Source organism: Cannabis sativa, chromosome 8 (genome assembly GCF_029168945.1).
Source record: "Cannabis sativa cultivar Pink pepper isolate KNU-18-1 chromosome 8, ASM2916894v1, whole genome shotgun sequence".
Classification (NCBI taxonomy): domain Eukaryota; kingdom Viridiplantae; phylum Streptophyta; class Magnoliopsida; order Rosales; family Cannabaceae; genus Cannabis; species Cannabis sativa.
This window is the reverse complement of record NC_083608.1, coordinates 27,631,642-27,645,846: the sequence shown is the minus strand read 5'-3', so window position 1 is coordinate 27,645,846 and position 14,205 is coordinate 27,631,642. Positions and strand designations below refer to the sequence as shown.

At 34.2% G+C, this 14,205-nt stretch overlaps 1 protein-coding gene across 2 annotated transcripts; it reads right to left on the bottom strand.

Moving 5' to 3' along the window:
- Window positions 1-5,007: 5,007 nt before the first annotated feature.
- Window positions 5,008-7,674, bottom strand: LOC115701386 (probable small nuclear ribonucleoprotein F). 2 transcript variants are annotated; one of them, XM_030629171.2, is made up of 6 exons: window positions 7,391-7,674; window positions 6,917-7,004; window positions 6,792-6,829; window positions 6,406-6,470; window positions 6,179-6,284; window positions 5,008-5,195 (listed from the first exon to the last, which is right to left on the bottom strand). In XM_030629171.2, the coding sequence occupies exons 1-5, from the start codon at window positions 7,391-7,393 to the stop codon at window positions 6,215-6,217; spliced, it is 264 nt and encodes an 87-aa protein (XP_030485031.1). In that variant the 5' UTR covers window positions 7,394-7,674; the 3' UTR covers window positions 5,008-5,195; window positions 6,179-6,214. The 2 variants fall into 2 exon arrangements, with proteins under 2 accessions (XP_030485031.1, XP_060958665.1); XM_061102682.1 differs by having other exon boundaries at window positions 5,008-6,284; window positions 7,391-7,566.
- Between the last annotated feature and the right edge of the window lie 6,531 nt (window positions 7,675-14,205).

Here is a 14,205-nt window from a genome sequence, read left to right as displayed (position 1 = left end):
GGTGAAGAACACTAAGAATTTCGAAATAGTAGAGAGAAAAGAAGAAGAAGAAGAAGTCTCAAAACACTAGTTGTCTGATTGAATAAAAACTAGGTTTAGAAGCATTAGCAACATTAGTTGGATAATAAGACCTTTCTTTTCTTTTTATACTAATTTACTTAGGGTTAGGATTGAATTATTTAGAATAAAAAACGATAAAATAATAGCAAAAATAGGACTTAGTGGCCGGCCCCTATGTGGGTCCATCACTAGTTAGATTTTTGCCATTTTTTTCAGCTATTTATCTATTTTTCACAAATACCACTTTTAGCAATTTCAATCCTATAAATGCCAAAACTATTTATTTAATAATTAAAATTAATTATCAAATAAAATTATCATTGATATTATTTATTAAATTAGACTCCATAAAGTCTCTTAATTAACAAATAAACTCTAAAATTCTATTTCTTCACAATCAAGCCATAACTTAGTGAAAATTCATAAACTAGACATAGTCTAATTTTAGAATTATAATTGATTAATTAAAATCAATTAACTGAGTCTTACAAGCAGTTTGTCTCAACTAGTATGGGGACCATGTACCTATATAACCGAGCTTCCAATAAGTAGATCTAGAATTCACCAAGTAAATTCTCTAACTTATTAATTCCTCCTTGCACCACTATAGATTTGGAATTGCACTCTCAATTATATAGAACGCTCTATATGTTGCACGATATAGATACGATATGAGATTATCCATTTGTTATTATCCTAATAATCAATGATCATCTATAGATGATCTACACTGAGTAGGGACTAATTTACTGTTACACCCTTCAATGTATTTTATCCTTAAAATACTTAGCTACCTATAAATGATATTCCAGTGAACCAATATAATCACTAAAATGAGTACTAATCATTTATCTCTGTTAAGCCAAGCTCGAAGGAAATCATCGTTTGACTTCTATATTCGGATAGAAGCTATAGATTTCGTATCTATAATTAGCGCTCCCACTCAATTGAACTACCATGTCCTTAACCTATATGTCACGAGAAACCATTTGGTCGACTTTAACGAATAGATTTAAGAACACACATAATGCAACTCCAACCCAAGCTTACTTTAACCAATGCCCTAGAAAGGACATAGCACTTATCCAAGGTGCAAGTAAACTACATTGTAGATTATCCTAGTAGTTAAATCCTGTGTACTGATAAATCATAGGAATACATTTAATCACACAATCTTGATTATTTTTCACTGTGTTGACGACACAATAAACAAGAATATTAATGTGATAAGGATTTGGATGAATTTATAAATCAAATAAATAAATAAATGATCACTGAACCAAATAACACACTAAATGAGTAATGAAAATAAATATATTTCTTAATTGATAATTGAATAGAAAGATTACATTTAAATAGAGTTTTATTTAGGGCACAAAGCCCAAAAAACTCCCACTTGCACTAACATAAAACTATTAGTACATTTCAATTAATCCTAAATTCAGTCTGTACTTTTCAAATGTAGTTACAGTCAAGACTTTGGTGAATGGATCAGCTAAGTTGTCTTCTGTATCCACTTTCTCCACCAGTACATCCCCTCTTGTAATATTCTCTGATGATATGATATTTCATTTCTATTTGTTTGCTTCTCTTGTGGCTTCGAGGCTCTTTACTGTTGGCTATAGCTCCAGTGTTATCACAAAGTAAAACCAGTGGGTTTTCCATTCTAGGAACATCACCAAGTCCTGAGAAGAACTTTATAAGCCAGACAAGTTCCTTAGCAGCCTCAGCGGCAGCTATGTATTCGGGCTCCATGGTAGAGTCTGACGTTGCAGTTTGTTTAGCACTTCTCCAAACAACTGCTCCACCCCAAGAGTAAAAACCATCCCAGATGTAGACTTCCTGTCATCAAGACAAGCCTGGAAATCTAAGTCGGTATAGCCTACGGGATTTAAAGTACCACCCTTGTAGACTAACACATAATGCCTTGTACTTTTCAAGTACTTCAAAATATGCTTAACTGCAGTCCAATGTTCCCCTCAAGGATTTGTCTAATACCTGCTCACAATTCCTACTGCATAGCAAATATCAAGTCTGGTGCATAACATTGCATACATTAGACTTCCAACCGCTGAAGCATAAGGAACCCTTCTCATGTCCTCTATCTCTTGAGGATCAGTGGGAGACTGTTCCTTAGATAGACCGATACCAGGTCTAGAAGGCATCATTGCCCCTTTGGTATTTGTCATTGAGAATCTCTCTAACACCTTATCAATGTAAACTATTTGAGAGAGAGCAAAGGATATGTTCTTTCGGTTTTTGATGATCTGAATACCAAGAACATAAGTAGCTTCTCCCAAATCCTTCATTTCAAATTGAGTGTCAATCCATTCCTTGATGTCATTCATTTTCTTGATATTGTTGCCAATAATCAAAATGCCATCAACATAAAGGACCAGGAATACTACCACTTAATTATCCTTGAGTTGGTAAACACAAGGTTCATCATTGTTTTGGTAAAAGTCGTAGGTCTTGATTATTTCATCAAACCTTTTATTCCAAGAGCGAGAAGCTTGCTTAAGTCCATAATGGACCTATTGAGTTTGCAAACTTTCTCTTCTTGCCCTGGAAGCACATAGCATTCTGGTTGCCATATAGATGGTTTCTTCAAGAATTCCATTAAGGAAATCTGTCATGACATCCGTTTGCCAAATTTCATAATCGAAGGCAGTAGATATGGAGAGAAGAATTCTGATGAATTTGAGCATGGCAACTAGACTAAAAGTATCATCATAGTCCACACCTTCTTTTTGGGTATAACCCTTTGCGACCAGTCTAGCTTCAAAAGTTTCGACTTCGCCACTAGCACCTCTTTTCTTCTTGTAAACCCACTTACATCCAATTGGATGATAATCATTAGGTGCGCCTACATATTCCCAAACTTTGTCCTTTTTCATGGAATCCATTTCTGAATCCATGTCGGCTAACCATTGTTTCTGTTCGGGACTTGCCATTACCTGTTTATGGGTTAATGGATTGTCATCAATACCGTCACCAATGACCATATTAATTTCACCATCCAAGCCATAACGAGCTAGTTTTGTGGAAACTCTCCCACTACGACGAGGACCCTTGACCTTCTGAACAGGAACATTTGTGGTAGATTTCTTAGTTGTAACAACTTGCGTTGGTTCAACCAAGGAAGTGGGATTATCCTCTACTTGAGTAGAAGAGGATGGAACATTAGAAGGAGTTATTTCTAAAAGCATTTCCTCTAACACTACTTTACTTTGCAGCTTGAAGTTCTTTATATAGTTTTCTTCAAAGAAAGTGGCACTTGTAGAAACAAACACTTTATTATCCTTGTGACTATAAAATAGTCCACCCCTAGTCTCCTTAGAATTTCCAACAAACATACAAACATCAGTTCGCACTTCTAGTTTGCCTTCTTTCTTTCTTAAGACATGAGCAGGGCACCCCTAGATTCTATAATAGCGTAAACTAGGTATACGACCATTCAATAGTTCTACGGGTGTCTTAGGGACTAATTTAGAAGGAACAACATTTAAAATGTCATTAGCCATCTGAATAACATATCCCCAGAAGAACGTTGACAGGGTTGAATAGCTCAGGATAGACTTAACCATTTCCAAAAGTGTGTGATTTCTTCTTTCTGCAACTCCTTTTTGTTGTGGAGTGCTAGTGGCAGTATATTACGATTCAATTCCAAATTCAATTAAATGATCTTTGAATTGCATATCCATATACTCTCCACCCCTGTTAGTTCGCAAGATCTTTAATGTTTTACCTAATTAGTTTTGAGCCAAAACATGAAATTCCTGAAACTTCTCAAACATTTCAGATTTCTTTTGCATTAGGTAAAGAAAACTATATCTAGAGAAATCGTCAATGAAAGTAACAAAGTACTCATAACCTCCTCTGGCTTTTACATTTAGAGGTCCACACACATCTAAATGCACTAACCCTAGAGGTTCTTTAGCGCGCTCTCCCTTTGCAGAGAAAGAACGCTTAATCATTTTTCCTTCTAGGCAAGATTCACAAACTAGTAATTCACCCAAGATGACATTTTTAAAAGGACTATCTTTGGTTAACCTCTGTCATAGTCTATATGACCTAATCGTAAATGACATAGATATGTTTCATCACTATTATCAATCTCTTTACTTCTATAGTTTCTAGGTTTAGCAATATTAAAAAGTTTGTTATTAAGCGCAATTTGTATATCTAGTCGTAAAACATAAAGTCTTTGTTCCATGTAAACAACACATAATTGAAATTCTTTACGAGAAATAGTGCAAATAGAACTCAAAAAACTCAATTGATAAAATTGTGTTTGTAAACATGAAACATTAATCAAGTTTCTACTAAATTTAAAAATAAACAAAACATTCTCTAAAACTAAAATAATAATAAATATATATATATACATTAATCAATGTTTGTAATCATCATTTGGTCTAACAATTGATTGCAATATATATACACTTTTTCGTATAAAGTTAAATAATAATAAAAACGTAATTGGATTCAACAGATTTCTACCTAACATAGTGAATGCCAACATCAAGTTTTGGCAGTCACAAATTCAAGCATTATCTCTTTTCTTTTCTTAGCTTTGATTTTTTTTTTTCTTCTGCTGGAAAGCTGTGAAATAAATTATGACCGAAAAACGTTGTATAATATTAACACCCCTTTCTTTTACTTAGCTTACAATTGTGTTCTTAACAATCAAGGTTTTGGGCTTGCTGTCACTAGTGCAGTTGCACGCTAAGCTAAGAGAGGCGTTCCTTTACTTGTGTTTTAGTTTAGAGAGTTGCATTTCACGAAAAGGGTTTTGAGTTTAAGAGTAAAAGTTTCCAATTAAAAATTAACAATGACTTGGTTGTATATCCCATGAACTATATTTACCTTCCTAAAGCTTAACACATTCATTTGTTCAACGTTTACACCAACCAGATGGAAAATAAAGAAATCAACAAATAGAACTTCAATAATCTCCATCTACATTAACTTGATCTGGTAAAACACCTAAATCCAGCCACAAAACTCTTCACAGAGCACAAAAGTAACAAAATACCATGACCAAATTATATGGATCATCGTCTTACTACCAAGTGTTGATATACAAAACCCCTCTCTCTCTCTCTCCCTCGTTACCATGCTCATCTTTATCCCTGCAATAATTAAATAAAAGAATTAGGCTTTGTTTCTTCAGGGATTTTGAAGTTTTTGACTTCAAAATTCTTGATATCCTTCATAATATCTCAAATCTCACTGATTTATCATACTCATACAAAAGTAGGTTTTTCTTAGAAGCCTAGGAAATGACATGTTAAAAAGGCTATGATAGGAAGAATGGCGGTAGAAAAGTGATAGTAGATATATGACCTCCGGTACTTAATCTTGTGCATTGCTTTTAATTATCATTATATCGTGGGGTGTGAATTTAAGTGTCTAGAAAGAGTGTTGGGTCATCTTTGATTACGACTAGTGCATTAGCCGCTTTCGACGAATTTGCCTCATATGACAGTGTCTATGAATTTGTATGTTTTACACTCAATAAGGGGTTATACTATACTTAATTAGTACTACTGTCTTTTATAAGCGTACCCTGTGTTTCATGGAAGAAAACAAAATTAGTACACTGTACTTCAAATAATCTTATTTGGTCTTGGTACTTATATGAAATTGGACATATTTTGGTAAACTAAACTCAAATTTGGTTAATTTGATCAAACTAATCATATGTAATTAAATAACTAAATTTGAATTTAAAACTCATATTATTAAACATGTTTTATTATTTAAATTCGAGTTCCGACTAACAAATATATATATATATGCTTTTAAAAATACAAAATACCATATAAGCATTATAAATAGCGCAAAAATACAAAATCTGTATTTTGATAAAAGACAAGATACCTGATATCGATCATTCACTATATAAAAGCACACATTAGAACGATTAGCTTCTTTTTAGTTATGGTAAATTGCCTATTTATACTTGAATACAATTAATACAAACTCTTAGAAGTCATTTAGAAAGGGACTAAACCACAACATTTTATTAAATTGAAACATGCCTCATTAGTCTACAGATTCAATTTTGTTATGATGTCTAAGCAGCCACTAAAAGAAAAAGTTAAGAACTGACCTTCGACATAAACCACAAAGCTGACCGAGCTGCTATTCATTCTCGCTCAGCATCTTCAATTTCTTCATCCTCGGGTACTCCACGAAGATAAAGAACATTGTTACATCTGTAGTAAAAAGTAAAAAGGAAATGTAATTATAGAGTTTGTAAGTAAAACATGAGTATTTATGACAGATCAAATAGTTGTAGTTGAAAATTTAGAAGAAATAAAAATGAGAGAAAGTTACCGGATCAAAATTTCACCAAGATTTCCAGTGAATTGTCCATCAATATACTCTTCAGTATTGGCCAACTGTACGTAAGTTTAAATCATCTTGTAAACTATTGAAAAATGCACAAACGTATTTGTGAACTAACAAGGTAAACAGTACAAAATTGTATTTTAATTACATAAGGATTGCAATAGTTAAACGAAAAATAAATTTGTCATCTATAATTAACAATGACATATAAGGTAGAAAAATATACAAAAATTAGTGCAGACTAACATACAACGATATCATTTAGGACTTGAAAAAGAAAAACCAACATAGTTCATGAAGAATACAACATACAAATATCAAGTGAGACACAAACATATATTTTAAAACACAAACGGATTAAAAAATTAAACCTGCAAATTCATGTACGAATCCACAGAGACCAGAAAACCTGAAAATAGCACAAATGAAACATGAATATAACGCCAACCTTATTAAATGGAGAGAAAAGAAAATGGATAGAGCCAAAAGCAACAACCTTTGTACTCCATTCCCCATTTTAGCTTCACAAAAACTGTCTTTCCGGTCAAATTGTTCAAGAAAGGTTTTGGGTTAACTGGTATGCTCTGCAAAAAAGTCAAACACATATTGAGGTGCTGCCCAAGGCAGGGGAAGAAACACTATAATATATCTCATAACCCCTATTACAGTGCCATTTAATCAGAAAAATGATTCACTAAGAAACAACTAATTAAGGAATAAAAATACGCAAAGTAATCATTTTAAAAATAAACCATTTACATTAACTGGGAAGTGTCGTAACAACTTTATAAAACAGACATTGTTCTCGATCTGTAATGAAGCAAAACTAAACTGAAAATCTAGGTTCGTACAGACACTCAAATCAATTTTAAGCTGAAAATGTCAATTTATGGCGAAATCCTTGAGTGAGAAGAATAAGTGAGAACGAATGAAATCATGTGATGAAAACATAAGGTTCGAATTCGCTTACCATGTTTACCAAGCTACAAGACTGATGATGATTGAGTGAGCGAGCTGGGGTTTCGACTCTCGAAGCTCTAGGAGTCTCGTGCAGAAAACCCTAAGATATATGTATGACTGAAAGACTAGGGTTTTGACTTTTGTGTAGATGTCTTTATTGAGAAATTAGAAAAGACCCTAAGTTTGTGCTATATTATGATTAGTCACCGAGCTTTTATATTATATTTTATTTTTACCCCATTTGCCCTTTGGACCCTCCTCCCCCATTGCCACTATTTTTTCTCAACTTTTTTTTACAATACTCTTGGTATTAAAAACAAGTCTTTTCTTTTGTTCCTTCAAAAAAAAAAAAAAACAAGTCTTTTGTTTCTAAGTATCTGGTTGTCCCTCAATGTTTGGTAGATCCAAAAAGTCTTCCTTTCATTATCTTCTTCAAAAAGCTAGTTCTAAGCTTCAGGTGTGGAACAATAAATTTTTCTCAAAAGCTGGAAAGGAGACTCTTATTAAAGCGGTTATCTAAGCAATTCCTTCTTATGCTATGTCTTGCTTTAGAACCCCTGTCTCCATTTTTCATGACCTTGATAAACTCATTGCTCACTTTTGGTGGGGATCAACTGGTAATAAGGCTAAGACTCATTGGAAAAGTTGGAATTCTCTCTGTGTGTCTAAGTTTCATGGGGGTTTAGGATTTCGAACTTCTGTCTCTCATAATCAAGCTCTTCTTGCTAAACAAGCTTGGCGTATTTTCACTAATCCTAATTCCTTTGTTTCCAGAATTTTAAAGGCTAAATATTTTAAGAACAATGATTTCCTTTCGGCTTCTAAAGGTCATACTCCTTCTTACTCTTGGAATAGTATCTTATGGGGTAGGGATCTTCTTACTCGGTTCATTTGGAAAATAGGAAATGGTAAATCTGTTTCAACTCTTCATAATTATTGGATCCCTGGTTTCAAAACTATTAGGTTTAAAGACAATATGCATCCACCTGAAAACACTGTCTCCTTTTTCATAAATGAGTTTGGATGTTGGGATCTTCATAAGCCTAACACTTATTTCCCTGATGACATTGTTCACACCATTCTTACCATCCCTATTGACCCTTCTCAAGAAGATTCTCTTATTTGGGGCTACCATTCTTCGGGTAATTTAACTGTTAACTCGACCTATCACCTAGCCATTGCTCGAACTTCCTCCATTACTTCTGCTCCTTCTACATCTAATCCAGATTTTTTTCACAGATATTGGAAAACTGTTTGGAATCTTCAGATCCCTCCCAAAATTAAGCATTTCATTTGGAGGGCTTTTCATCATGTTCTCCCTACTTCCTTAAACTTGTTTAATAGAAAGATCCTTAACTGTCCAAATTGCTCGATATGTTCTAATGAAGTTGATTCTGTCACTCATGCTCTCCTAGGATGTTCTAGAGCTAGCAAAATTTGGAAAAAAAAAACAAGTCTTTCCCAGTTTTACAGTGATCATAAGCTTCAGGACATTAAAGACTTTCTTTTTGCAGGCTTTGAACATTTAACTAAGGAGCAACGTTGTTTATGTTTCAGCATTTTATGGGTTGTTTGGAACAGGAGAAATCATTCCTTGTTTACTTTTAAGGATTTTCCTATTGCAGATGTGGAAAAATGGGTGCTTGATTATTTGCAGGAATATTTGAGAGGTCAGGAGCTTTCTAACATTGCAGATCATGCTTCTGTTGGAAGTTATTTTACCAGGAACTTAGATCTACTCACAAGTATGTTGATTTAACAACCTAAATATGAACTTCCAAAACGATGGAAAATTAAACACATAAAAGTATCAGAAATCTTACATTGGGTGCAGCGGAATATATGTTTCCTCCCACTCAGATCTCTAACCCTTGATTCCTTTCTGTAGCAGAGTATAATCAAGATCTGAGCCCGATAGTCCTTCTTTGTTGTTTCTGAATTCTACACAGCCTTCCTCACTATGATTGAGGTATTACTTGATGTGTGTGGGCACTACTCTAACACTTATAGATTTCGAAACAGTGAAGGAATAGAGAGAGAGAGAGAGGGTGGCGGCTCAGAGAGAATTTTCAGAGAGAAAATTCTGTCAGAATAATGTTGTGAATGTGTTGTTGAAAACTTAAGCCTTTGCCTTCTATTTATAGAATACCACCCAGGGCTATGATTGAATTAATTGACATTTAAAATTGAAAAATCAATGAGAAAAGGAAGCTTGAGTGGCCGGCCTAGGCATTGTGGAAACAAGGCTTGCCACTTTTCCAACTTTCCTTTTCCTACATTGATAGTTTCCTGTTTTGTCAAAAACTGCCAATTCCATTGTTCAACCACATAAATGTCAAATCTAATTATTTAATAATTAAAAAATAATTATCAAATAATATATTGTCATTTATTTTTTATTAATAATAAAACTAATTAAAGTTTCCTAATTAATAAATATGCCCTTCAAAATCTCTATTTACTGTTTTGCCCTTAATAAGTGATAAATTCTCAAATAGACACAGTCTATCTTGAGAATTATAATTGATTAATTAAAATCAATTAATTGAGTCTTACAAGTAATATTATCTCAACTAGTGGGGGGACCATGGGTCTATATATCCGAGCTTCCAATAAGCAGATCTAGAATTTACTACTTAAATTCACTGACTTATTAATTCTTCGTTGAATCCACACATAGAACTCATAATTGCACTCTCAGTATATAGAATGCTCTATATGTTCCACCATATAGACACATCATTAGTTATCCATTGTTATAATCCTAATGTGATCAATGATCCTCTATATGGATGATTTACACTGTAAAGGGACTAAATTACCGTAACACCCTACAATGTATTTTATCCTTAAAACACTTAACCCTGTATAAATGATATTTCAACTAAGTGAAATGAGTACTCAATCATTTATCTCGTTTGGTTAAGCTCGAAGGAAATCACCCTTTGCTTACTATTCGCCAGATAGAAGCTATAGATTCTATATTTATGTTAGCGCTCCCACTCAATCGCACTACCGTGTTCCCAAAATGTATGTATTACCCTGACCAAAAAGTAGGCTTAACTAACAAATCAAAGAACACGAATAACACTCTTGAAATTGAGCCTAACCATATCAGGATTTCGATCATGTGATCTAGGATCAACTTAGTGATATTGAATTGAATAGATATTTACGGTAAGTTTCATAAATCTATTTCAAGGTTCAATATCGGTCCATTCCAATGCATACTCCATGCATCCAACCTGAGCTTTACTTTAACCAATGCTCTGGAAAGAACATAGCATTTCTCCAAATGCAAGTAAACTTTGTTGTAGATTGTCATATCAGTAAAACCCAGTGTTCTGATAAATTTAGGAATACTTTATTCACATAGTCATGTTTACTTTCCACTATGTTGACAACACAATAAACATGATCAAGTATGTGAAAGGGGTTTGGATGAATTTATAAATCAAATAGACAAACAATTGATTAAGTGAACCAAAACATACACAAATGAATGAAAAATACTTCTGTTACTTTATTGATATTGAATAATCTGGATTACATTGAAATAGAGTTTTATTTAGGGCATAAAACCCAACAGCTTCACCTCCTTGTTCAGCAGTCATTTCCTTCTCCAGCTTATGGAATGTATGTCCTTCATACCGATGCAACAATTTCAAGAGAGGATTTAAAGATGGGATTTGGTGTTGTTGTTCAAGATTGCGGAGGTGAGGTAGTTGCTGGTTTTTGTTCATCTAAGACTAGTGTTCTTTCTCCAACTTTGGCTAAGGCTCATGCTCTTTTGGAAGGCCTTCAATGGTGTGACACTGTCAAATTTCCTTTAGACTCCATTCGTTCTGATTGTCTGGTTTTAGTGAACAAAATAAACAACAATTGGAAAGATAGATCTTCTCTTTCATATTTGGTTGGTAAAGTGGTGGAATCTTTATCTTCTTTTCCTAGTGCCAAGGTTTATTACATCCCAAGAGAAAGCAATGTCATGGCGCATACACTTGCTAAAAAGGCTCTAGGAACGGATAGATATTTGATTTGGAATTGTATTGGTTCCAATTCCTGTATCTTTTGATTTTGTAACTGAATTCTTTGTTTTATCTATTGTTACAAATCACTTTGCTAAAAAAAATCTATTAAAATTTCAATCACCAACCAGTTAGCAATGATAAGATTAATGAAACACAAAACAGTACTCGGGGAAAACATGGATGAACAGAATATTAAAATTTAGAAATGATTAAAGCAGTAAAACGATAAAATCAACACCAAGATATATATTGGTTCAAGTCCATAGATCGATGTGATCTATGGCTCTACTCCAACCCTGGAATATCACCAAATCCTCTTTATTAATTGAGCAAGAACAAGTACAACATGTCGAGAAAGATTCTCTGTTGGATCTCTCAAAGTGTTTATTCCCACACTCTTACCCAAGAATTTTCTTCATCTATAGAAAATTTTTCATACAAAACCCAAGCTCAATCTCTCTTTTCTTTGTACCTCTCTCTCTCTCTCTCTCTCTCTCTCTCTCTCTCTCTACCTCTCAATCTCTCTCTCTCTCAAACTCAAAGTATCCTCTTGAAACTAGTCAATTCAACGTACTCAAAAAGATAAGTGTTGGTGATATTAATAGGCTTAGGATGAAGATCCTAAGTTGGTGGCTGCAATTGTTAAGTTTTTAAGTTAGTTAAGAAATAAAAAATCTTAACAAACTCCTCGTAATGGTATCTCCACATCAACACAAGAAGAGGTACTTTCGGATGAGACGTATGCTACTTGGAAGACAGACCAAACCGTACGTTGAAGGGACTTCCTAGATAGGAATAGCATTAGTTGAAGTTGACTATCTGGGACTCCCTTCCAAGAGGAAAAAACTAGCCTACTAAAACACCCTTCTAGAAGAAGGTTAACTTTCCTAAAGACTTCATACAGGTGGACATGATAGGCATCCAGGAATGCCCTTCTGGATGGCAATTATCATTGCACGAGACTCCTTCTAAATGGACAAGTTAGCTATCTGGGAACATACTTATGGGAGACAACAAACTTTCCATTATTGGGATAGTCTTATGGAGATCTTTTCATCTGGAGGAACTATACCACAAATTCTACCTAGTTACTTCAAATTAAAGTATTGACGATGATAAAGAAAGAATGCAGCCATCATGGTTGATGTTTCAGAAATCTCAATTTACTAACTTCTGAGATTGATCAAGTCCAAGCAATGCTTGAACTTGTTTACTGTTAAGACCTTAGTCTAGAAATCAGCAGGATTATCTTCTGTTCTGACCTTCTTTAAATTAATTAGTGTTTCTGCTATCTTCTATCTAATCTAGTAGAGTCTTATGTCTATGTTTACTCTTTTCATGATAAAACGGATTCTTACAAAGATGGATGATGACTGACTATTCGAGTACACAGTAACTCCTCCTCTCAGCTATTTCAATTTGAATAAAATTCTTCGAAGCCATAAAGCTTCCTTGAATGCGTCCGTGGTAGCCATAAATTCTGCTTCGGTGGTGGATAGAGCAATCACAGACTATAATTGGGCCTTCCAGCATATACAGTTTTGATTTGTCATGAAAACGTAGGAAGTGGTTGACTTTTTGATATCTCTGTTCGAGGTATAGTTAGCATCCGCGAACCCTTTTAACTCCAATTCTCATTTTACTTTCTCATAGGTCAAACCATTATCCCAAGTACCCTTGAAGTACCTTAGTAACCATTTTAAGGCCTTCCAATTTTAAATGCCCAGATTAGACATGAACCAGCTTAGAATGCTTAGTGCACGAGTTATGTTCAGTCTGGTTCTCACCATCACATACATTAAACATCCCAAAATCATTGCATAAGGTACTTCCTTCATTTCCTCTTTCTCCTTCGAACTTTTCGAATATTATTCCTTTGACCAAATAAATTGCCTGCCTAACAAAACAAATGTACTCTTTGCATCTTCCATGTTGAACTTCTCAATAACTTTCTTGATGTACCCGGACTGCTTCAAGTTGATCGTCCCTTCCTTCTTGTTCCTTGAAACTTCAATACCAAGTATCTTTTGAACTGGTCCAAACTCCTTCATCTCAAACTCTCTCTTGAGCTTGGCTTTGATACTTTTGATCACTGATTGGTCTTTGGTCATGATGAGCATATCATCAACATAGAGTGATAAAAATACAGTTGTGGATTGCTCCAGATTCTTGAAATATAAGTAGTGATCATATGTTAATCGTTTAAACCCGATTTTTTGCATATAGGTATCAAATCTTTTGTTCCATTATCTTGGGGACTGTTTCAAACCATATAAGGACCTATTAAGCTTGTAAATTAACTCAACTCCTTTCCCTTCCACCTGAGACCCAGTTAGTTCTTTCATGTAGATCTCTTCATCCAAGAATCCATTCAAAAATACAGTTTTAACATCAAGTTGTTCAACTTCAAACTCCATTTGAGCTGCCAATGACATCATCAATTTTATTGTCTTTTTCTTTACCATAGGTGAGAAGATTTCAGTGTAGTTTATTCCTTCCCACTCGTTCATTCTCATTGATTCCCTCTTTCACCTTGAGAATCCATTTGCATTCCATAGTCTTTTTGTTCTCTGACTTTGGTAACAACCCACGTCTTATTTTTTCGAAGTGAGTCCATCTCCTCATCATGGCCTGGAGCCATTTTGACTTGTTTCCACCTAAAATTGCCTCTTTTTAGCTTACGAGCTCTTCAATTTTAATTTGTTGTATTGTTGCTAGTACAAATGCTATTAAGTCTACTTCCGTAAACTTTACTGGAGGGTGAATCTCTCTTCTAGTTCTGTCATGCGCCAAC

Excerpts from the sequence above, each read along its gene's own strand:
- LOC115701386 (XM_030629171.2), bottom strand. Across the intron at positions 6,830-6,916 it reads ATGGGGAATGGAGTACAAAG|GTTTTCTGGTCTCTGTGGAT; the intron begins GTTGTTGCTTTT and ends TGCTATTTTCAG. Across the intron at positions 6,471-6,791 it reads ATTCGTACATGAATTTGCAG|TTGGCCAATACTGAAGAGTA; the intron begins GTTTAATTTTTT and ends ACTTACGTACAG.